Below are 26,252 nucleotides of genomic sequence, written 5' to 3'. Positions count from 1 at the left end.
AGGTTCTCCTCAGAGTAAATGCTATGAAAAAACTTTTAAGATACATTTATATTAGAGGCCAGGAACTGGAGACACCTGGGTCAAACACAGCCTACATTGCTATCCTTAAAGGCTAAAAGCACAGGTGGCCATCCTGTGGTACACTGATTTGGCCGAATTTCCTGAAGATGCCCCATCTTTCTTTCCCATCAGAGTTCCTTCCTTCCTACATCCTCCTTATTTTTCTTGCCTTGTAAAACCCTCTGTAAAGTTATTTGACAGTCACCACTTCCAGCCTTGCGGAGCTTACTTCTTAGTAAGAACAGAATCGGAAATTGCATGGAAGTGGGAATTCTAATTTGAGATAACCTTGATGAGAATTGAAATAGGGCTATCTTCATTCCATATTAGTTCAGACAGAACACTTTTGGCTTTGACTCTATAGCTACTGCTCATCATCACCTCTGTCTCCACCAAGTGACGTGCAACTCATAACAGCAGGGGTGGGGGAGTTTCCCCACCCTTGGACTGAAGAGGGTGGAGTAAGTAACATTTGTGACAACAGCAGACTAATTTCAATGAGTTAGTTTGAATTTCTCACTCACATCCCAAAATGGTCTTCCAGGAAAATAGTTGCCACCCAAGTAGTTAGATCATGTTGTACCAAAATTAATGAGCACTGAGAAACAGCACCACGATTAATATTATATCTGATGTTCCATAAATAACAAAACAGGAGATCTAAAACTGAGCAGGTAGCCAATTAGTAAAGATAGGGCCCTAAACACATCATTTAGAGTTTCTGGGTGGTAGTACATTCCTGGAATACATTAAAGAATTTCCATTCACTTGAAAGTCCCTTCACTAGCAGGCATGGGTCTTTTAAAATTTAGCAGTTGTCAAATGCCACCTAGAATAATATCTTGAAATAGTCTCATTAACCATCCATGGCATGTATGTGTCTTTTTCTAATGACATGGAATAATGCTTCCTGGAGTCCACAGACTATTTAAAAAGAGGTGTTCTTTAAGACAGTCTTCAGAGCTAGACTAGATTACAGATGTATGACAATCTGATGCATAAGTGGCTACTAAACACAATCAAAATTGATTGCATTTATTGCTTCGTAAGTATTGTTGGGATTGTGCTTGTGGTTTATCTGAGGTAAATTATCTCTTTGCCAGTTTCACCCATGTGCTAGTCTTTAAAGCCCCAAACACTCTGCCTAGGTTGTTCTCAGCGTAGGGTATCATTGCTAAAGGCATTTTTTGTTGTCGGCTATGCTCATATTTTATGTCATTTATTCAAGATGACGGATCAGATTCCACCAGTGCAAAGCACAAAAGCTTCGCAAGGCAGGCACCAGACTACCAACAGTGTCTGTGACCTAACGATTCAATGCAAGGAGCTAAAAGAATAGTGACACTGGGAGCTAGACATGAGATTGCCTGATAGGTTGTCAACAAATAAAAAAAGTCACTCCATGGCCTCACTAGTAAAAAGTTTGGAAACTATTGTGCCAATTGCAATGGCCCTGATTATAAACATGCAACTAATTATAAGTAGCATAGTCTGTGATCATCATTATTCAGTATGGGTTTTTTGTGATGGTTGATGAATTAGTCACAAGCATAATCACTTTAGAAAAGCCCACAGATCTTGCTTCTTTAAAGATCTAAAGTAGCTTGTATTAGGGACTTGCTGCAATCAGGGCAGACAAGGCCCTGCTCACCTTGCTGTTGCCTCTACCTATAGCTTCTCATGCCCAAGGCAAAGCTTGATACTTCCCGAGGGGTACAAGGAAACAGATGGCAAGGCTGTGTGCACAAACAAGGCTCATGAGTGCTCAGACCAAGCCCTGGCTTGGGTAATGCAGCCTCATCATCTCCATTTGCTGTGCCACTCTGCAAACAATAACCTTGCTTTCTATGCAGTGTCACAGAATACATGGCGCAGCTTCTGTAGTGCAGCCATTGATGCAACTGTTTTAAGATCAGGGTGGCAGAAAGGTATAACTTTGTGGAACATTGCGGTGGGTGATGAGCATTCTCCCTGCATGTGATGGGGAACTGAATTAATCTACCTCACCATGGGCTCCCATGGATCCAGAGCTTGATTAGAGCATATCCACATAAAATCCAGTACTCAATGCAATCCAGTTCTCAAAATCCAGTACTCATGAGCCCAATGAGCTCAATGCTCCCACCCCTAAATCTGAGAATTAGCCCTACAGTTTGAGCTAATTGCACATTGGATTTTACATGTGTACATTCTACTAAAAACTTAAAGCCACTCATAACTGTACAATATGGTCTGAAGGAGAACAAGACTCCCTAGTGGCTGACCTGGGTGTGAAGGTTCAGTATCAGTCCTCATCACTTGTAGGGAGAAGGTAAAGGAATCAGATATTTTTTTCTTGAGGAAGATCATCTGCAAAATCATCCCTCTCTACCATGTCACTAGATATATTTTTCTTCCACTGAATTGTTTTAACAGCATTTGAATTCTGAATTTCTCTTGTACTGTGTAGCGGTGTGTTGAAGCAATTTGTAGTCGCAGTGCAGAAAACAGCCTCCTGTGCTATAATTTTTCCATGCTACGCAAATGATATTTGTCTTTACAAAACATTTTGCAGACTTATGGCATCAATAGCTTGGAGCATTTATGAATAATAATTAATGTATGATGTATGCATCAAATATATTATTTATGATTGCATAATTATAGCACACGTTGTAGACAGCTTTGATTACTGTTATTTCTAGTTTATGAAAATGAGGTTATCGTTGGCCTCTAAACATGCAAACAAGAGAATTCAAATAACCATAAAATTAGTTGTGTGCAAGTTTTAGTATGTCAAAGAAAAGCAGCATACCCGGATCTTAAGTAGAATTTAATGGAAAGAAAGTATGCTGCAAAACACTGCTTATATAAATAAATAATCAGATATTTAAGCAAAACAATAACAGCAGCCCTGTCACCTATAAATTATTACTTGCACAACAGGGTCTTGTGCTCTGCCCAGTAAATGAGATCCATTTGTAGAGGACTTGAAAATGATCTTGGTAACCAATGCCTTTTCCATTAAGGAAGGATGTGATATTTCTCCTTCATACATCTCGTTCAGGCATAGGCAAACTCAGCCCTCCAGATGTTGTGGGACTACAAGTCCCATCATCCCTAGTTAACAGGACCAGTGGTCAGGGATGATGGGAATTGGAGTCCCAAAACAGCTGGAGGGCCAAGTTTGCCTATGCCTGGTCTTGTTTCCAGTATGTGGGGATGAGGCGGAGTCCTCCCAAATACCCTCTGAAAATGACCCTCCAAGTAGGGCCAGAACCACCGCAAAGCAGTGCCATCCACCCCTAACTCAGACAGCCACTCCAGAAAGATATAATGGTTGATGGTACAGAAAGCTGCTGGGAGGTTGAGGAGAATTAACAGGGATACATTTCCCCTGTTTTTCTCCCAACAGAGGTAATCATACAGGGCAACTAAAGCAGTTTCTGTGCCAAAACTGGGCCTGAGCCCCAACTGAAATGAATGTGGAAAATCAGTTGCCTCCTAGAGTGCGTGGATCTAGAGTGTGTGGATCTGGTCCATGATCACCCACTCAGGAACTTTCCCAAAGAAGAGGATGTTGTCAAATGGCCCATTGTTACTTAGATTTTCCAAAACCAGGGAGGGTTTCTTGAGGACCTATTTTTACTGCTGACTCCTTCAAGCAGGCAGGGACCATCCCCTCTTCTAGGGAGGCATTAATCACCTCCCTGACCCAGCCAGCTATACCCTCCCTGATGGTTTTTATCAGCCAAGAGAGTCAAGGGTCTAGAGCAGGCATGGCCAAACTTGGCCCTCCAGATGTTTTGGGACTACATGTCCCATCACCCCTAGTTAACAGGACCAGTGGTCAGGGATGATGGGAATTGGAGTCCCAAAACAGCTGGAGGGCCAAGTTTGGCCATGCCTGGTCTAGAGCACAAGAGGTCATCCTAACCGATCCAAGCACCTTGTCCACATCCTCAAGCCTTACTAACTGAAACTTATTCAACAGGACTTGGCAGAATAAAGATCCCAGTGGATGCAAGCATTATATCCTCCAAATGCTTTGCAAACAAGTCACAGCAAGCTACCGTCAGTTCTGCCACCACCTGGAAAATCTCTGCAGGATGGCACAATGAGGATGCCTTCACTGCCACTAGGTTTGATGGCATTCAAACTGAGTTTTCCTCCACCTGTGTTTGTGCTGTCTCCCTGCTTGTTTTCTTGCCCTAAGCTCTGGAGTATACCAGGGAGTCAAGCAGGCTCCATTACGTGGAAGAGACTCTGGGGCGATTGTGTCAAAGGCCTTAGCTGTTCAGATGTTCCAGGTCTCAACCAGGGCTCTGAAAGGAATGCCAGTCATATCAGCCAGAAAATCCCCCAGAGGCGTCTGGAAATCATCAAGGACAGACTATCCTAATAGGTCCCCTGGCTCTGCTGTGGGGGAAAGGTGTTGAAAGCCTAAATCTCAACAGAGAGTGATCAGACCATGAGAAGGGACTGATGTCAATATCTCTCACGTTCAGATCACCCTCTTCCTGCTCATTTTAGAAAACAAGGTCCAGAGTGTGGTCTGCCACATGTATTAGGCGGGTGAAATCTTGGGACAGCCTCATGGTCATCATGGTAGCCATGAAATCCTGAGCCACCCCAGAGCCAGTTGCCTTGGCATGGGTGCTGAAGTCCCCCAAAACCAGCAGTCTGTCTCTGAGACTGAGGGAAAGTTTCACAGCTATTTCACAAATAATGCCATCTACCTTTTGACTCCAGTTCATAGGTCTATAACAGTTACAGGATAATGAGCAGGAGACTTTTACCTAGCATGCTGGTGAAGGGGGAACAGATTCACCTGCATAATTTTGTCTCTTAAAGAAGAAATGGCAGCCCTATGTAGTGTGGTTGACTTGTCCAAACATTACTTTGGACTTGGCTGAAGTAAGATATACAGTATGTTCTTTATACGAGCAGAATAATTGCAAAAGCCCTTTATATACAGAACACTGTGGGCTCTCCTGCCTGTAGTACTTGGGGGATGCGATTTCAAGATTATTGTCATTTTGCCAAAAAAAAAACCCTATTTTGAAAATGGAGCAGGATTATTTCCCTCTATATCACTGTGTTTCCAACTTTATCTCAGCCTGCATAAAGTTGTGGCTCATGCCATTGGTCTCTGTCAAACCTCCAGTAACATAATTTTCTCCTCTTCCCTTTTCTCTGCAAATGTCTCAACAGTCTTCCTGCAGCTGCAGCATGTATAATTACACATATAGGCAGCATTACCGGTTGCACTTTGAATCATCCTTATGATCGCTCTATTTTAGAGGAAGCACATGTGTTATTTGCTAGTCCCACAGAAAAGAAAAGATGATCAACGCAACACCAATAGATACTGGTGCAAAAGTTGCTTTGACCCACAATAGCCACTCTCAGTATTTTGGCCATTTCATTTGCACATGCTGAACTAGTGCACTGCTGCTTTATTGAAGGAAATTTCTGCTTTGAGTATTATAGCCAGAGAAACAAGTGTTGGAGATAACATACAACCTTTTTCTTCTTCTTACATCTATATTCTGCCTTTCTTCCACCATTGAGCCCAATGCAGCATGCACATGACCCATTCAAGCACTGACCAGACCCAGACTTGCTTAGCTTCAGCAAGTTAGTGGACTCGTGTGCCCTCAATCCATACCCTGGGACTCAAACTTTATCCCTTTTGATGAAAAGGATATGTTACCCAGGGGTCATGGATGACACTGTGGGCAGGCAGAATAGGTTTTGTAACAATTTAACTAGGAAATACATGCAGCAAACTGTTGATGAGACCATTTCCTAGATAAACTAGGAATATAGCTGAACATGGCATCACCTAACTGCTTAATATTCCAAGAGGTTTGTAGCGTTCTTCCCTGCCATCAAACACTTCTTTTTCTCTTTGACATGCCATAGTGCCTCCTTTAGTATGCTCTGTCATTGATCATCAGTGAATAGGCCCTAACCTGCAAGAGGTCACATCGCCCTAACTTCAATTTGTTGCAGTCATTAAAGGGTTTTTAAGAGAAGAGAAGCATACCAAGAAGGAAGGGGAAACAATAGGCATAAATGGCAATAAAATAAAATAAAAAATACTTTAAAAGATGAGTCCCTGCTGCAAATCGAACTAAAGGTTACTCCTGTATTTAAAAGCACAGAAAACTGTTGTCCTGGAGTTTCTTAAGCCAAGGTTGACATACTCTGCTGACGGTACTAAAATTGCCAACTGTTCATTTATCCAGCCATAGTGTGTCCCTGCTGTGTCTTTGGGGTTTTTTGTTTAGCTTCTTATCAACAGATATGGGCCACTTGTATTGCCAGTTGCAGACAAAAGGTGGCATACCTGGCTTCATATGTTCTTATGGTGGCCAATTTTTGGATAAAATTAGCAGAGGGAAGAGAAACAATTCGAAAATGGAAGTTTTGTTTTCCACAGAACAACTGAGTGTGTGCCCATTTGCTTGAATGTTTGGCGGTGCAGGGGTGTCCTGTGCCCTCTCCTTTAAAATTGTGCCACTTACTCTGTGATTCATTACTAAGACCAGCCACAAAGAGCTGTTTTTTGTCACTACCAGAAGATTGCTGACACAACAGAGCACCCAGGGGGTGAGAGGGACACTTAGAAGGCCAGAAACCAATAGCATGAAAAAATGAACAGTTGTGGTCACCTTGTTCCTCCTTTTGACATATACTTGGCAATAGAATGACTTAAGTATCCATTATTCTTCTGTGTCTTGTGGGAAGAAGGATGTAATGTAAAACAATTGAGTGACGCTTTGTGCCTTTAGTGACCTTTGAAATGTGTTATTGCTTAGTAACATAGTCCATGGTGGAATTTACTACAATTATGAGCAGCAACACCCCAAGCCCACAACATACGTAGTTTAACCATGCATGGTAGAAGCTTTATGGCTCATGAAGCAAAGCGCAAAATTAATCCCTTCAGAACAAACGCAGTATGAAAAGTACATAATGAAGCAATTAGCTAAAAGTAGGAGGGGCAGAAAGAATGTAATATTAAACAGCTTGTTCCCGTAAGTTCCTTTTTAACTAAGGATGTCTTGCTGGCAACTATTCAGTAATTGATTATGACTGTAAGATTATTAATGGGTTTTAAAGATCAAAACAAATGGTCTGAAAGTTGTTTGTTTCTGTTACAGAAGTCAGTGTAGCTTGATAAAAGGGCACTGAATTCCTAATGCTTAGAAATAGATTTTACTTAGGAATATTTTCCTAAACATTTATATACCACCTTCCGTCCTGTTTGGATTTCAGGATAGTGTGCAATCAAAATTTATGTTGCAGTAGCAAATATTGTACTAAAACAGCGAATACAACAGCAATATTTATAATAATAATAGCCTGTCCTTCACAGGGTACACTTGTTAGGGTAGATTTCAGTGGGCAGCACCTGCTTCAGTCTCTGCCTAACCCAGATGGATTTTCTAATTTAGAAAATATGTGCATGGGGGGGTTGGGAAACAGTACTGCAATGTTTCTCCCAGTGTAAGCCAAGATGAGCACAGCTGAGCATACTTTACCTATTGGTAGCTAATGCTGACAGTGACCACACTACTGGCTCCACTAATATTTACATTCATCTTTAATTCCCACTCTAGCCTTTCAGGGCACTTTACGTTTTCAGCCGTGTAGTGTAGGACTAGGACCTGGGTGACTAGGGTTCTAGTCCCCATGTGACCATGAAGCTCAGTGTGTGACCTTGGGCCAGTCACAGCCTCTCAGTCTGACCTACATCACAGGGTTGTTGCAAGGATGGAATGGAGGAGGGAGAACTGCACACCACCTTGAGCTCCTTGGAGGAGAGTTGGGATATAAATGAAGTTGTGTTATTCTGTGTCATTGGCCAATGCAGCCCAAGTCCTGATGTGCTTGACTTGCAGCTGCTCTCCAGGGTTTCGTGCAACGATCTTTCCCTGTCCTGCTACTTCTATAAACTACACATGCCTGCAATTGAACCTGGGACTTTTGGCATACTTTGGGCTCTTTCCTCCTGTATTAATCATCCTTATAACTCTCTTGTAAGGTACAGCCATGTAGATATCCCCATATTGCAAGGGAGGCTAGTGACTTGACCAAGGCCAAGGCTGCTTGATGAGCTCATGATTGGTTGGATGATAATCCTTAAGTCACTAAGCTGTACTACACTCAAAATCTAATAGAAGCTGTTTTAGTATATACATCATGCATAGCTATTTTAAACTTTTAATCATGTATGTTAAATATAACAAAAGGACAATGTTTCCCCTTTAGAATGTAAAAGCCCTAAGCGTTTACTTCTATTTTTTTCAGCACGCCGGATGTATTTAGGCCAATATTTGTAAAACATTCATCACATTTTCAACAGAGGCTGGGACATTTCCCCTTATAAGTAATTAGATTGGGTTTTGAATCAGCTCTGCACAACCAGCTTCTTCTATCAGCCCTTGTCTTGACAGCTCCTGCTTAACATTTAAGATTTTAAGTGAATTCACGCTCCTTGAAGCAGTGTAATTAATAAGACTTCAGAAATAGAACAAAGACTGACAGTGTTTAGACAAGAAAGGGAAGACCAATAGGTTTGATTAATTGGAGTTTACTCAGAAACTGGATAATTGCTGTTTACAAACCATATTAAAGCATGTGTTCAATCAGGCTGGGGTGAGTGTGTATTTTAAAAAAACCATATGCAGCTTCATTTTGTAGTTAAATTACGGAATTAATAATGAAATCAAAGAGACTGTGAAGGAGCATCTTAAATGTCACCTCCTGTTTCTAACTCATTAAAATGTACAGTTGCTTTTAAATGTAAAGCTCTTTTTCCCCTTTTAGTCTCATGCCATAGTTGAGCTTTGCACTTTGTTGGTCTTTAAGGCATCATCTGTGCTTTAGTGGCAACATAATTCTCAGGCAGCATGTGCTATACCTGCCTGATCCCACCCCCCTTGCGAATGGCCTGAAAAAATAAAAGAATAATCTAATTCACTAATGAAAGACCAACAGGGTTGTAGGAAGGGCAGGGGAAAAGAAAACCTCTACTGTCATATCTCCCAAGCTGCAATTAGTTGGTGGCTGTAAAAATGAAGATTGCCTATTTTTTCAGAACAGATATAGCAAAGCTGTTTAAAAGTATAGTGTTTCCACAGTAAAAAAATACTGTTTATTGGTTATCTTAAAACCAAATTTTCCAATATGTATCATATTATGACATAGGATATATATTCATACAGAAGAGTCAATTTCTTCAATTCAGTTCCACATTTTCCCCTCAATGTGTTTGCTCTGTCCAGAGCTCCTTTCTTCTTGAAACCTGGTAAACTAGGAGAATTTCTAAAACTAATTTCAGAACTATGAAATGTTCCATTTGCCACAGATTTTTACTCCTTCAGTTCATTTGTATTACTTGGCCATTCCAAGTTGCCAACAAGCGAAGTGTGTTGATAAAATACTGCCCCCCAAAAGATGGACAATTACAAAATCCTGTCTGTCAAACTTAGCCTTGAATTTAGTCTGTGTTGCAGGCTTTGTTTCCAGAGCAGAGCCGATAATGTTTGAAACTAGAAATATGTTCCTCAAATTCTTTTTAAGCTTCCCTTGTGGTCTGCATGTACTTTTTATTTTGCCAAAGTTTGTGTTCCTTTTCATTCTCTTCATTTGAACCAGACCTTTTTTTGGAAGGAAGCCTTCTTACCTCTACCAGCTTCTTTGACTCTGCTGGAATCCTTTGTTAATCACTCTGACATGTCCTCATGATACATTTCCTGATTTGTAGTGTGTGCTCACATCTGGCTCGTGTGTGTGTCTGTGTGTGGCAGCGGCAGTGTTTTATCAAGGTTCACACACGTCGATAAAAAGCCACACAAAAAGAATATTGTTGCAACCATCAGCATAATCAATCAAGATTGCCTTTTTCTGGCCTTCAAAATCATAGAATCATTGAGTTAGCTTTCTAGGTATTCTGGTCTAACTCCCTGCTCATTGCAGGAATCTCAGAGCTAGAGCATTTCCTCCAACAGTTGGCTGTCCAGTCCAACCTCTGCTTGAAGACCTCCAAGCTGTAATACTAAACATACTTACTTGGGAATGAGCCCCACTGAAAACAGCAGAATTTATTTCTGAGTAAACTCCCATAGGAGTGCATTGCCAGCAAGGCAGAACCCACCACCTGCCTAAGTAATTAGTTTCATTATCAGTGTGCTCATGTGGATCAGCAAACAGTGAGGAAATTATGGAATGAAGTTAAGCAACAGAAAGCTGCAGCACACCACACTCTGCACAAAACTGAGAGCTTCCTTTAAAAACAAAAAAAATTAGAATGGTAGATGGTGATTCCTAATGCATTAGCTCCACTTTGAAAGCAAGACCAGGTAATTTGGAACTCCAAATTCCGGGCACAATTTGGATGACATTAAGAAGTTTTCTCAATTATTATTTATTCTCTTGCTGGTACAAAACAAATGGTGGGTTCTTTTTCATTATTACTCTTCTACATATATTTATACTACTGGTGATTGTTTCTTACTTATTTGTGTAGAGGTTTGATGCCCTTGAGACCAAAGCAAGCCCGAGACCTTGTTTTGAGGGCACTGCAGATTTCTAGGGGGTGGGGGAGCAATTGTCGTCTTGTAAGCATGAATAGCAAAGCTCTTTCTTGTCTCCCAGCATATGCTGGATGTAATTAGGCAGCTGCCCAAAAAAATAGGCCTTGTAAACATCCTGAATCCATGCCACATTCTCCTAGCCTCAGATGCTGCCAAATGCCTAAATGAGTGTTCAAGCCAAAAAGCCTAAATGTATAAAATAGATCTCTAAACAGAATGTTTTTCTGGTATCGAATATGAATAGTGGGTGGACAAGCCTGGAAAACTCAAGGCTCTATTTCAGAATGCAGTATTCAGATAGCCTGTCACCTATTCTCAATAGAGATGGGATGAGAGACCAGACTGCATTACCTTGCATTACCTTGCACTGTGTAAAGGTGCTCTCTTTTGTTTCTCTTTGTCCTAGAAGAGGGTCTTCTGTACTGGTTTTATTTACTCGGTACAGTTCGTTCATTTTTTATTTATTATAATATTTATTAGCATTTTCATTAAAAAAAAACACCGTGTGATTATACAGACATAACTCGGGTTGAATATGCTTCATGTTGAGCGTGTTTGAGTTGCACTCCGGAGCGCGTTACTTCCGGGTTTTGCCGGTCGCTCATGCACAGACGCTCAAAATGATGTCACACGCATGCGCAGAAGCTGCGAAAAGCGATGCGTGCGTGCGCAGACATGCCGTTGCTAGTTCCGTTTGCTTCTGGATGCGAACGGGGCTCCGGAACGGATCCCGTTCGCATTCCGAGGTACCACTGTACATATCTTTACATTACTTATATTCTGACTCTCTTGAGTCAATGACTCCCCCCCCATCCCTCCCAACTGACATTCTAACTTACAATTATAATTTCATCCACATTTCTCATTCCCCCCATCTACCTTTTCTTTTACTTTAAGATTCCTTATCATTGTAAATAAGTTTCTATTTTTAACTGACAAACCTTTAAGCCAGTCCTGTTAGTGTTGTTAAGTGTTTACAATATTCTTTCAAATAAATAATAAATTTACTCCAGTCTTTTACTCAATACAGTTTGGGTCATCTTAACACAAATGCCCTAGTGTTTTCACTGCAAGTTGTAGTTCCATTTGTTCAGCTTCATCATGTAAATGCGACCCCCACAATTCTGATTTCATTCTAAAAGCATTTGGTTCTTGCAGAAGACACTTAGTCACAAGCATATGGTGCAAAAATTCACAGAACTGAGTATATGGGCATCTTGCCTTTGTAAGGATGGCATTGGCTGCAATCATAAGCAAACTCAGTGCTTCTTACTTCCAAGTAAAGTGACATAGGGTAAGGTTAAATAGTTGAAAAAGGATGCAGTTACTTGTCCACTATAGTTGTATGTGTGAAAGTTTACAAAGGTAGTCACATAGACTTTGGCTTGAGTTTCCCAGTTACTGTCAGAGTTAGATTTAGGTTTATAATTCAACTAAGCACTGAAGAGGCACATAGTCATAGCACACTTTTTACACTTAAAGGACTGTAGCAGATTATAAACTTCAAATAATGTCCTTGTAAATTTTGAAATCCAACAATAGGCTGAAAATATTGACATTTTGGATACAATGGAATTCCCTAAACTGGCCAATTTATTTGTTTCTAGGTATGGCAGTGTGGTGGCAGCGTTGAAGTTCTTCCTTGCTCTAGAATTGCCCACATTGAACGAGCTCATAAGCCGTATACAGAAGACCTCACTACTCATGTCCGAAGAAATGCACTCCGAGTGGCTGAAGTCTGGATGGATGAATTTAAAAGCCATGTTTATATGGCATGGAATATTCCTCAAGAGGTGGGTCATGAATGAACACTGATACGATCACAATACCTTAGTTCCAATTCCCCATATTTTTGTGAAAATAATGTTCAAAAATGTGTTATACCAGGGCCGTATAACAGGTCTTCAGATACACTATCTAAAAAAGTGTGCATGCACACGAAAGCTCATACCAATAACAAACTTAGTAGGTCTCTAAGGTGCTACTGGAAGAATTTTTTTTATTTTGTTTCTGCCCTGTATTATATTATGGGAAATTGCTTTGTAATATGTGTCGGTAGGAGAAATTTGCACTAAAAGCCTGATGATTTTTCAAGAGGACTTGTTTAAAAAAACTTGCAAACTGATAATGGGAACGTGGAGAGTTGAAGTTAAAATTAAAAAATGGGAAAGTGAGAGGAACCAAAATTGACTGATTCTCCTATCACTAGACAAGGATAAGCTTAGCCTTTTTCTGGCTTGTGTACTTCCCCTCTCCTCTTGTCCTTCAGTACAGCCAAAATGAGAAGCTTTTGCTTCCATTTTCATCTATCCACAGTTGTCCAGACCCAAAGAACATAAGAAGAGCCTGCTGGATCTAGTCCAGTATCCTGGTCTTACAGTGGCCAAATAGATGCCTGTGGGAAACCTGCAAGCAGGATTCAAGCACAAAAACCCTCTCCCCTCCTGTGTTTTCCAGCAACTTGTAATCAGAAGCACCCAGAAGGTATTCAGAAGCAACCCTAAACTGATTAATTTTAACTAAGGGTTGATGAAACCATCTAGTTTAATAACTTTGAAGTTGGCTCGTTTAAAACAACCATAGTTTGTTGGGTTCAGATGTCATGGCAACCTGCAAGGGCTGGGGAGAAACAATAAGCCCAAGGGGATGTAGGCTCATTCTCATCAAGATAGCCTAGACTAGTTTAGCCATTCCTTGAAAGGAAATAATGTTTCATTTCCCACACTCTTTCATTGCTGTGCAGGGCCAGTACTCTTTAGCATAGATTTTGCTTTTTCTGCAGGACACTTCTTCCATTTGGTTGGAGTTTTCTACATGATGGAGACAGGCTATTTTTGTCTTTTATATGCAGGCATTTCCTAGCAAATCTTCCAAAAAGTACAGATGTGTGTGCGCGCGCGCGCACACACACACACACACACACACACACACACCTAACTCTCTGCAACAAACAATAATGTGTTATTCAAATACAGGAGCTAGCTTAACACAACATGCCAGGCAGGCTATTGCTTCATTGTAAAACATCTTTTTCCCCAAATACTATTAATTAGGTGAGAACTGAAACGTGGATTTATTACATACGTATATAAATTCATATTTATACCTTATAAAATAATTATTTCTATATACCAATGCTTCTGTATCTCCAAATAATTTAAGGCTAATAAACCAGCCATCATGCAGACACCCAAATTCAGTGTAGACATAAAATTCTCATGGTCCCTCTAGACTGCTATTGGAGTGCAAGTATTTTCTGCAACATACTCTTGACACACTAATATTGCATTACTGGTGGATTTATTGTTGTGCGGTGCTCCCCTAATGTCACTACATTACTGCCGTCTGGAGGAGCAAAAAAAAAATGGGACAAAAAGAAGCCAGAGCATTTGTGGTGTAAAAAGTTAAAGGATTTCAAAAGGAAGTTATGGAATATGCATTGGTTGGAAATAGAATCAGTGCAACCACCACAAAACTTTAGCAGGCACAAACAGCACTGAAGGTGGGATCACATGTGACCTCTTCAAAATCACCATGGGCACAAATAATCATGAATGCACTTGAAAAAGGACATATTGAGGGATCTTCAATCTCTTAAGCATACTGGAGCCTGGGAGCCTGCTATAGGCTAACCCTCTTCTTCCCTAGCCCCCTTTCCCTGTTGCATGTGTGCCTGTGGTCCCATCAACACCGGACCCATGGGGCAAGCATCCTTGTGCAGTGCCAGGCCTTTTTCAAGTCACTATCAGCATGAGAAAGGTGGAGGGTGTGTGCGACAATGATCCTTTTCCCGGCAGGTTATGAGGTCTGCAGGTATTTATTGCCTGAACAAGGCTCATTTCCTAACCTACCTGATAATAAATATTTTTATGTAAAGTTTATTTATTCTTTATTTTGTTTGAGTATTTTGAGCTTTGTGCGACGACATAATCTACAGTAAGAATGTCTCATTTTACTTCCTGTCAAAGACTGGTCCTGAATTTGCATTTAGATGCCTCTCTAGAAATCTCTACCGCATAGCTATAATGAGATAAATTATTGATCTCCACTTACAGGCTCTTTATGAAACTCGTGTATCTTGAACTCCACAAAACTGTGTTACACCAGCCAAGGCTTAGCCATAAAATGCAATGAAAAGGGGAGGGGGGAAAGGTTTTGCAAATTCCTTCAACAAAAATGGCAACTGAAATCGTTGTTGTTGCTGCGGTTAATTAAATTTCTATGCCGCCCGTCATCCGAGGACCACAGGGCAGTTCACAATAGAAAAGCATAAAGATATGCAAGATAGTAACCAACAAAAACAATACCCCTCACAGACACACAGTTTAAAGGGCCATAGATTGCTTAATTAGCCAAAGGGCTGGGAGAAGAGGAATGTTTTTGCCTGATGCCTAAGGAATATGTAATGTAGGCAGCAAGCGAGCCTCCCTGGGGAAAACATTCAACAAACAGAAAAAGGTGGACAGGATTTCTAATTGTTGCAGAGAAATACGAAAGCCAAACATCCACATTTGCCCGACAATGGAATCTTTGAAATAGACCATACCTTTGCCGGTAGAAAAGTGGTTTCCAGGACAACTTGCTTTTATATATACCAATTGTTTTTGAATCTTAGAATTGCTTCAATGACATTATTACTGTTGATTCAAAATCCATTGAAGTCAGTGAGAATTAACCCACTGAATGTAAAATATTCTGGATCAGGCCCCCAAATGATGGTGTCTTTTACGTTTAAACACACTGACACAAATACCTCAGATTTTGTATGAAATACCTATTTATTTTAGGCAGCTAAAGTATGCTAATCATGCTTCAGTGCACATCCCTGCGTTCCTCCCCCCCCCCCTTCACTAAACTGTACAAAAGAGCACGGAGAATTGTAACACGAACTGCCAGAGAGCAGGAGGGTGGCTTTTATATCTCTGACATGTTTTTTTGGTCAATGTGCACAGGATTCTGGAATTGACATTGGTGATATTTCTGAGAGGAAAGCCTTGAGGAAAAAGCTGCAGTGCAAGACCTTTAGGTGGTACCTTGTCAGCGTATATCCAGAAATGAGAATGTACTCAGACACTGTTGCCTATGGAGTGGTAAGAGTCCTGCTTATTTACCTTGATTATTCATCGCTGTGGGAAATAATTCTCCCAGATAACAGCCACAGGACAAACTTGCAGGTCATTTATTTGGTTCATTTATTTAACTGTTTGGCTGCTTGTTGTTTGACATAGGTGTGATTGTGCTACTCTGCCTCACACATGCATGCGCTGCTGTATCATCTCTGTTTCTGGTGTGTTTTGAGTCCTTTTAAAGTAGAAACCTGATGCCCACACAGGTACCAAAGCATAGTCATCTGTAGCCTACAAGTGGAGGGGCCGAAAGGAAAGACTTCTGTAACTCTTCTTTGCTGGGTCATCTGAGGGAAGTTCTTCCTCGCCCTATGCAAGTGGTTATTTATAGAGCTATTTAACAATAGCCAATGTGATCTGACATTTAGAATGTGTACATTCTTCATATTGCGGTTTGTTACCACCCATTACAAGCCATGGTTAGCCTGCTGGGCTGCGTTCGGACATACAAACAAATCACACGTTAACAATTCATGACTTAGTGTTATCAGTGAAAAACACCGAGTTGGGGACAGATACATGTGAGAGAAGATGGGGCTTCAAATACCCTCTTCCCAAATATTTAGGGCTACATTTGTAACAGCCAGCATTTTGAGCTGAGCCCAGAAATCAGTTGGTAAGCCAGAGCAGATTGAATAAAGTTAAAATAAGAGACTTGGAAAAGCAAACCCTGGAAAATTGTGGCTTTTGCAAGAGTGTTTTCTGTACTCCTTTCAAATTCAGCCCAATATAGAGTGTATTGTAGTCATCAGATCTGGATGTGACCAAGTCATGTGTGCAATGGCCCAATCGGCTTTCTCTAGGAAATATGGTACACCAAATGAATTTGAGCAAATCCCTCATAGCTGTAATTGGCTCAAGGCAATCCAGGAGCAATGCAGGTTCCAGAAGCACCCCAGACTGGAATGCATCTCTAGGACACCTGAAATTGTATTGTTTTATTAATAATATAATACTTCTTAATGCCCAGATGGCTTTTGAGCAGTTTACAAAACATGAAAACAAACTGTATAACATTGTTAAACTAAGGAATAATTAAAACTACATCATAATTAAAATATGGAATAAAATGATACCATTAAAATGTAAAGGGCCATGATTAAAATGTGCACCAAAACAATCCCATTAAAAGCACAGAAATTAAAACAAGAGAATTGCTAGTCCCTCAGTCTTGTAACTCCTCTGCTAGATAATGCATGATGAATTTGACATTTGTGCATTTAAATCACACTTCAGGTTCATTGTATTCCATGTAGTACCTTTTCTCATGAAACTCAGCATTGAAAAGATGAGAAAGATAGCAGTGTTCTAGCTGTCAGAAAGTGCCTCCAAATAAAATTAATAAAATAGATTTTTATTCTCAGGTTAACAGCCTGTTCCTAATTATGTATACATGTTAGTCCAATTGCAGTGCACTTAATGAAAGCTAAAAATAAAATAAAAACTTACAGTATGACCACAGGCAAAAATAATTCTATGTTTGACAAGATGGTTTCTTTTTTAAACACCAGAGATCTAAAGTTAACTCAGACTCTCATATAAAAACTGAGTTGGTTTCTCACTTTATAAAAAGAGTGTTTCTTATTGTTTGGGATGATGCCTAAGGCCTCTGTGATCAAGGATATAAAAACGGACGTAAAAACAGAACAAGCCCATGGAATAACTGAGTTTTCTGTCACACACTTGTTGGATAAATCCAACATTTATTTGACAGGCATAAATTAAAAGCTCAGATCAGCCCTGCAAAGGTATCAACTGTGCCAGGCTTCTCAAAGAAGTTCTGAAAGAAATCTGAAATACTAAAGGGTACTGGTGCAAGACATGAAATTGTCTTGACGCAGGAAAGATAAGTAGTGAATGCAGCTGTTCATCTAGTTTCCAAGTGTACTTTTGTCACACTGTGTGCATTGCTTGCTTTTCTAAAATCATTTGTCCTCTAGATTTGTCAGAAAAGCCTTTGCAAATTGACATATTTGACCAACCCCTCATTGGTGTTGATACATGCAGCTGCATTGTTTTTAGGGGATTTATTCACAGGCTTAAAAGTTTGGGATTAATGTTGGCATTTCTGTCTGTCTCCATTATTTTCATGAAACGGAGACCTTTTGGAACATGAGAATCTGCCTTTCACCTGATCAGCTCAATGGCCCATCTAGTTCAGTATTGTCTACACAGATTCCAGGATCACTCCTGGAGTTACATTGAGGAGTCTTTCCCAGACCAGATTTATAGATGTATTTAAATTAGATTAAACAAAGACATGAAACATTAGTTTATTGATAACTGCTAGTCATGATGGCTTATACTGTCTCCAGGATCAGAGGCAATATGCCTCTGAATATTAGTTTCTGAGGAACTACTATAGGAGAGGAGTTTACTCTCAGGTCATGCATGTGGGCTTCCTATCACAATATAGATTAGACATGCCATTGGAATAATCTGACATGACTATTCTTATGTTCTCTTCTTACGTATATTGATATGCCAAGAATAGAATCATACAACAAAACAACAACACCACAAACTGGCTTATAAATATAAAACCAAATTTACTAGAATAGTAGCTAGAGTAGAGATAGACTTATAACCATTAAAACAACAAACATACGAAGGTGCCATGTGCAAGACAAAGCCTGGAGATACTGTAAACATGGAGTGGATAAATGTACAACTCTATCTTAACAAGCTGCATGTACAGTAAACGTTATACAGACTTCCGGGGTGGCGCTTCGGAAAAATGGCTGATTCCCCTTAAACGGAGGGGACTGGCTCCGCGGAAACTGGGGTTCTTACCGCTACGGCGCAGCGGGGACCCGTATAAACCACAGGCGGGTGAAGCCTGTGGACGTGGGACTCGGCGGGCACCTTTTTGCGCCCCCCCAATCGGCAAAGGAGCTCAGTTTTGGGTCCCGGAGCTGAGCGGGGAATTGGCGCTGTGCTGTGAGTCGTCTGCTTGTTCCGTGGAGTGAAGCCGCTAAGCCGTTGCCGGAGAGCGCTGCCTTCTTCCTTGAAAATTGAAACCAAGACCAACGATCCGTGAGTAGGATTAATTCGACAATTAAAGGAATTGATTTAAAAGATTTGGCACCGAAGGCGGAGAGGTATAAAAAGGAAGTCTGCCTCCCGCTTTTTGTAAAGAAGTAAAGCAATGAAGATGCAAGCAGGAATTTAAAAAGACTTTGTTAAAGTTTGCAATCCGAACATTAAATAAGTTTTAACCCCCCTCTGATGCAGGGAGAGGAGGGGGGAAAGATTTGAACAGTATTTCCCTGTAAAAAGAGAGAGAAAAAGCAGCTAAATCCACTGCTCAAACCCCTGAGACCGGCTGCCGTGAACTGTAAATACTGCTTGGGGAAGTGTGCTGTCGCTGAAAGTATCTCTACCTTGCAACAACTAACTCTGCATTTGAGGATATAACTAAGATACATTTTTATTGTTTGGTTTCTCCTGATTTCAAAGTAACATTTTACAAATAAATTGAAACAAAAAAGCAAAAACGTTGTCCTTTGGAGACTGGGGGACGAAAAGGAAAGTAAGTGACTTTAGAAACATTATTGGTTCCTGTTAACATTGTGTCCCCCTAGAGGAACTTGGAATGCTGCAACTGCAGCTGGACTAAAGGAATTTTCCATTTCAAAATAAGCTTTGTCTTTGAGTGTGGGACCGACCTTGAAAGACTTTGACTTTGAATGTGCAACTGACCTTGGTCTCTATTTGGAGGTTATGGCTGATGGGAAAGACAAATTAGAGTCTCAACAAGCAACCAGATCTGGGAAACTTTTGCGTACAGATATTGGACTGCAGAGGAGAAGTTCAGTACCCAGCTCCTCTGGTTTGCCAACAACAACAACAACAACACCATTGGTACAACCCAAATCTAAAGGTATGGCGGCTGATGATGCCTTAGCTCAAGCTCTGAGTAGAATAAATGAGTCTTTGGACAAAATAAGTAGACAACTTGCTGAAGCATCAAATAAAATTGATCAGAACACTACAAGTATTAATCAAAATACCACAAGTATTAATAACTTGGGTCAGAAAGTAAATACAAATACTGAGACCATCGAGAGGCTAGTCCAGGAATCATCTTCAATACGAAAGACAGCTGATGAGGCAAAAGAAATTGCAACCTACACAGCTACTGTGGTAGAAGAGAAGATACCACCAATACATAGACAACTACAGGAGCATAAGTCAACTCTCTCTATGTTTGAATTGAGAGAGAAACAGACAAATTTGAGGGCCAGGGCGATCCCTGAACTGGAGAAGAATAATCTGATTGAATTCCTTACAAAAGAATTTGCTGATTTTTGGAACCCCGACTTAGAGAAGGACAGTTTCAAGATAGTGAGTGCCTTTAGACTGGGGAAAGGAGGGAGAAAGAACAAAGTAAGAGACTGTCTTATTACCTTTCGAACTAAAGAGGAGAGGGATAAAATCTTGAGCTTACATTTCCAGAAAACCTTGGTAATACATCAGTCAAGAGTGGAACTATTTAAGGATATCCCGAAACATCTTTTGGACCTTAGGTCCAATTATAAGGACTTGACTGCTCTGTTGAGAAGCAACGGAATCCTCTTTAGGTGGGAATTCCCTCAAGGTTTGTCTTTCAGTTATAAAGGCAAGAAGATAAGAATAAAATCAGAGGACGACAAAACAAAATTTTGGAGAGACCACGGAGAAGATCTGCAGAAGAAAGTTCAAGGAGAGCTAAGATCACTTGTAAGTGAAACCTTGGATATACCAGATCTTCCTCCTGAGTTAAAAGAGCGGCTGAAGAAGGTGGTACCACCAACTGACCAGGAACAGGCACTGGGTGCAGTGGGAGGAGAAGCATAGTACCTACATCATGGCTCTGCAACTATTAAGCTGGAATTGTAATGGTCTAAATTCCCCTCAGAAGAGGAGATCTGTATTTCATTTATTAAAAAAGGAGCAATTGGACTTGATTTGTTTACAAGAAACTCATATAACAAGATCACACAGGAAATTGTTGGTCAACAAAAGACTTGGTCAGGAGTTTATTTCATCGGATAAAGTGAAAAAAAGAGGAGTTGTTATATATATAAAAGAAAGATTGCAACCGAAATTCATATTTAAAGATGACCAAGGAAGAATTGTGGCAGTGGAAATTCAAATACAGGGAGAGAAATTTTTGATAGTTGGCGTTTATGCTCCAAATGAGGGGAAATCTGAATTTTTTAAAAGGTTGCACGAGACCCTGATGGACTATATGGATTACAATCTCGTTTTGCTGGGAGATATGAATGGAGTGGTATCTACACATATGGATAAGGCACAAAAGCAGGTAGTCACCAAGGATGGTAGACTACCGAAGACCTTTTTTGAGATGACAGACAACTTGGATTTAGTGGACATTTGGAGAATAAGGAACCCCTTGGCTAAGGAGGGAACCTTCTTTTCTGAAGCCAAAATGACATGGACTAGAATCGACCAAATATGGGTAACTAGAGGTATGGCACCAAAGATTAAGAAAGTGGAAATCTGCCCTAAAACCTGCTCTGACCATAATGCTGTTAAAATGGAGATGAAATTGATATCAACTGGCTCCTTCAGATGGAGGATGAATGACACCTTATTTAGAGATGAAGAAATTGTAAAGAAGGCCCAAAAAACCTTGAGAGACTATTTTGAGATAAATATGAATTCTGACGTGGAAAAAAGAGTAATCTGGGATGCTAGTAAGGCGGTGATGAGAGGGTTCTTGATACAACAGAATGCTTTAAAAAAGAGAATCCAAAATGAGAAGAGGGAAAAAATTTTGGAGAAAATAAAAGAAGGTGAAAAAAAATTGAGAGTTAAACCTAAGTCACAGGAGATATTGAGAGAAATAAAGTTATATCAAGTGGAACTCATGAAAATGATGAATCAAGAGATTGAATGGAAAATCAAACAAATGAGACAAAAGACATTCGAGTCAGCCAATAAGTGTGGGAAACTCCTGGCTTGGCAAATGAAAAAAAGACAAAAACTAAACACAATCATAAACTTAGAAGTGGAAGGAAGGAATATACAGAACCCAGCTGAAATTAGAAACTGTTTCCAGAGGTATTTTAAACAATTATATACACAAGGGCCACAGAGAGAAATTGATTTGGACCAATTTTTGGTGAAAAATGGATTACAAAAAATCTCTCAAGAAAACAAACTAATGTTAAGTGATAAAATAACTGAACAGGAGATAGAAGGTGCCATCCAAAATACGCAATTGGGTAAATCTCCAGGGCCGGATGGACTGACTTCCAGATATTATAGATCTTTAAAGGAATGGTTAGTGCAACCTTTGAAAGAAGTCTGTAATGAAATAATGCAGGGGAAAGTGGCACCAGAATCGTGGAAAGAAGCATATATTACACTTGTACCGAAAACGGAGACTGAAAAGACTCAGCTTAAGAACTACCGTCCCATATCATTGCTTAATGTGGATTATAAAATATTTGCTGACATTTTAGCAAAAAGACTAAAAAAGGTGCTAGTGGAAGTGATACATAAAGACCAAGCTGGCTTTCTCCCAGGAAGACATCTTTCTGATAATGTCAGAAATATAATTAACATTATAGAAAAATTGCAAGAGAATATAAACACTAAGGCAGTTTTGATATTTGTAGATGCGGAGAAAGCCTTCGACAACATTTCTTGGACTTTTATGAAAAAGAATTTACAGGGTATGGGGGTAGGCCAGGGTTTTGAAAATGGTATAAGTGCAATATATTCAGAACAAAAGGCAAAATTAATTGTGAACAATGTGGTGACGGAAGAATTTAAAATAGAAAAAGGGACACGACAAGGTTGCCCAATTTCCCCATTGCTTTTTATATCGGTTCTGGAGGTTTTGTTAAATATGATTAGAAGGGACCAGTCAGTGAAGGGCATACAGGTTGGGGCTAGACAGTACAAACTGAGAGCATTCGCAGATGACTTAGTTTTGACCTTACAGGAGCCAGAATCTAGTGGTAAAAGGGTTTTAGAGTTGATACAAGAATTTGGTCAAGTTGCAGGGTTTAAATTGAACAAGTCAAAAACTAAGGTTTTAGAGAAAAATTTAACACAAACTGAGAGGGAAAGGTTCCAGAATATGACAGGTTTAACAGTGGTTAAGAAAGTTAAATACTTGGGGATCAATATGACAGCAAAAAATGGGAATTTATTTAAAGATAACTATGAAAAATGCTGGGGTGAAGTGAAAAAAGATCTAGAAATATGGTCAAATCTGAAACTTTCTTTGCTGGGCCGTATCGCAGCTATAAAAATGAATGTATTGCCGAGAATGCTGTTTTTGTTTCAGGCATTACAAATTGTGGACAAGATGGATTGTTTCAAGAAGTGGCAAAGAGATATCTCAAGATTTGTCTGGCAGGGCAAGAAGCCTAGAATAAAATTTAAAATATTAACGGATGCAAAGGAAAGAGGTGGATTTGCCCTGCCGGACCTTAAACTTTATTATGAATCAGCAGCTTTCTGCTGGCTGAAAGAATGGCTACTTCTTGAAAACACAGACATCTTGGACTTGGAAGGGTTCAATAATGTATTTGGATGGCATGCATATCTGTGGTATGATAAGGTCAAAGCCCATAAAGCATTCAAAAATCATATTGTTAGGAAAGCATTGTTTAATGTTTGGATAAGGTATAAAGACTTATTGGAGAATAAAACCCCAAGGTGGCTGTCACCGATGGAAGCGAAAGCTCAGAAAAAGCTTAATATGGAGGCTAAATGGCCGAAATATTGGGAAATTTTGGAACAAGATGGAGATAGATTAAAATTGCAGAGTTTTGAGAAACTAAAGAACAAAGTGCGAGATTGGCTCCATTATTATCAGATAATGGAGGCATATAATTTGGACAAGAAAATTGGCTTCCAGGTGGAAAAATCAAAATTAGAAACAGAATTGCTAGATCCCAAAACTAAGATACTTTCAAGAATGTATAACTTGCTGTTAAAATGGAATACGCAGGATGAAACGGTTAAATCTGCAATGATTAAATGGGCACAAGATGTTGGACATGATATAATGTTTGCTGACTGGGAACAGTTATGGACCACAGGTATGAAATTTACGGCATGTAGTGCCTTAAGAGAGAATATTATGAAAATGATTTATAGGTGGTACATGACCCCGGTCAAGCTTGCAAAAATTTATCACTTGCCCGATAATAAATGTTGGAAATGCAAAGAAAATGAAGGCACATTTTTTCACCTTTGGTGGACGTGCCCAAGGATTAAGGCCTTCTGGGAGATGATATATAATGAATTGAAAAAAATATTTAAATATACTTTCTTGAAGAAACCAGAGGCCTTTCTCCTGGGCATGGTTGATCAATTGGTGTTAAAGAAGGATAGAACTTTCTTTATGTACGCCACAACAGCAGCAAGAATACTTATTGCAAAATATTGGAAGACACAAGATTTACCCACTCTGGAAGAATGGCAGATGAAGGTGATGGACTATATGGAATTGGCGGAAATGACCGGCAGGATCCGAGACCAGAGGGAAGAGTCAGTGGAAGAAGATTGGAAGAAATTTAAAGAGTATTTACAGAAATATTGTAAAATTAATGAATTTTAGAATAATGTTGGATTAAAATTAAGAGATTTCTAGCTGTAATGAGTTAAAAGAATATGGAAAAAAAAATGGGTTTATAAAAGTAAAACATTAAGAACGTAACAATTTAAGAACAAGGATTTGGGTAGAATAAAGAGGGAAACAAATTGCTGAGTTAATAAAGTGAATTAGAATACAAAAAAGAGAGGTATGAGGAGGTCCAAGAAACAAGTAAATGAAAAATAATGTGATGGAAAGGTTTTTTTTTCTTTTTCTCTTTTTTCTTTTTCTGTTTGTTTTTATTTTTTGTAATGTAAAAATCTTAATAAAAATCTTATTAAAAAAAAAAACAGACTGGATAAAGTTTGTGGTATTGTTGTTTTGTTGTATTATTATCACTGTCACCACATTTGATACTGTGTGTGTGTGTGTGTGTGTGAATAGAATCATGACATGCAAGGTTGCTTGGATCCTATGATAAATTAACTTGGAGGTAATGGAAACCACCTGTTCTCCCCACCCCCCAAAAAGAATGCCTCCCTGGTCTTGGGCCCTCCTGAACAAACTGTGATGGAATGCAACGAGTTGCTATTTGGATGAGGGGATGAGGAACTTTACCTCCCATAAATGTTCTTTTGAGCAAATTTCCTCACTCCCTTAGCATCCCCCAGCCCACAATCCACCTTGTTCAGGAGGGTCTCTGATTCCCCCCGAGAGGCTCTTTTGGTGAATTGGAGGGCATGTGTAGAGGATAGGAAATATCCTTAACTTATCCTGTCATAAGTACTAAGTCATGGCTTTTCCTTCTTATCATTTAGGAACTCAACTAAAGAGTAACCAAGAAAAGGCCAATCCCAGAAACAATACAATAATAAAATAAGTAATCATAAATTCACTTGTGATGTTGGGATCCCAGTGATACAAAGATTTTAGAGGATTGTAATCTTGAATGTAAATGGTGCATTATAGATGATGCTGTAGCATCACATTATTAAACATTCAAGCAATTTTGTGTTCTACTGCCTATAGGTAGTTAAAATTTTATTGCCAAGATATAACTTTGATCAAGTATAATACTTGTCCTATTTTAACAAGCATGTATTCTCTTTTTCCTCTCTCTTTTTCTTCCACTGCCTGTACTCTGTAGCTGCAGAATTCTCTGAAAAGTGATTTGTGCCTTGATCAAGGGCCAGACACAGAAAATATTCCGATCATGTATATCTGCCATGGAATGACGCCACAGGTTAGTGAGACTAATGATCTGATATCTTGCTGTTTCTTTTAGTAGGACGTATGGGAGGAACCATATTGCAACTGACAGTGGGTTTTCCCCCTATTACAATACCTCCTTAGGCTGTTTATTAGCTCTTTTATAGTAATGGGAGCATTATTTGTGCCATGGTGTTGAGAATCACTGGTCTATTAATTAGTGCCTCCTTTATTCACTCTTGAACAAAAGAATGATTATAGGGCTATGTTTATCATGAATTGTTGGCATGGACCTTTCTTATTGATCTTTTTCAACAGAAGTCTAATGTGAATATAATAGTATGTATTCAAAGAAATTTATTTCCTCTCTTGCCCTGCTACACTTTTTGAATTACATGATTTCTTTTAAGCATTTGTAAAATGTTGGAGGTCATTTCTTAATATGCGCAATCCTTCTTCTAAGAAACATTTTCCGCTTTCTGTTAAGCAGAAGTGGCATTGTAGCTCTTTCAGCTCTTCAGCAAATACCGTATTTTTCGCCCTATAGGATGCACCTTTTCCCCTCCAAAAATGAAGGGGAAATGTGTGTGCGTCCTATGGGGCGAATGCAGGCTTTCGCTGAAGCCTGGAGAGCGAGAGGGGTTGGTGCGCACTGACCCCTCTCGCGTTCCAGGCTTCAGGAAGCTATCCGCAAGCCGTGGGAGA

General features: G+C 39.7%; 1 protein-coding gene and 1 long non-coding RNA gene across 3 annotated transcripts in view; one reads left to right on the top strand and one right to left on the bottom strand.

Moving 5' to 3' along the window:
- The window catches only part of GALNT18 (polypeptide N-acetylgalactosaminyltransferase 18), a 354,194-nt gene that overhangs the window by 284,048 nt on the left and 43,894 nt on the right, over positions 1-26,252 (top strand). For both annotated transcript variants that reach the window (XM_083598809.1, XM_083598808.1), the window contains 3 exons: positions 12,257-12,442; positions 15,602-15,739; positions 25,486-25,581. In XM_083598809.1, coding sequence (XP_083454935.1) covers positions 12,257-12,442; positions 15,602-15,739; positions 25,486-25,581 — 420 coding nt within the window. The remainder of the gene's footprint in view (positions 1-12,256; positions 12,443-15,601; positions 15,740-25,485; positions 25,582-26,252) is intronic.
- Positions 1-26,252, bottom strand: part of LOC310756453 — a 51,003-nt gene that overhangs the window by 16,148 nt on the left and 8,603 nt on the right. The gene's annotated exons all lie outside the window — the stretch shown is intronic.

Source organism: Podarcis filfolensis (assembly GCF_964270895.1).
Source record: "Podarcis filfolensis genome assembly, chromosome: 1".
Classification (NCBI taxonomy): Eukaryota; Metazoa; Chordata; class Lepidosauria; order Squamata; family Lacertidae; genus Podarcis; species Podarcis filfolensis.
The sequence above is the reverse complement of the archived record's forward strand: the minus strand, read 5'-3'. Positions and strand labels throughout refer to the sequence as shown.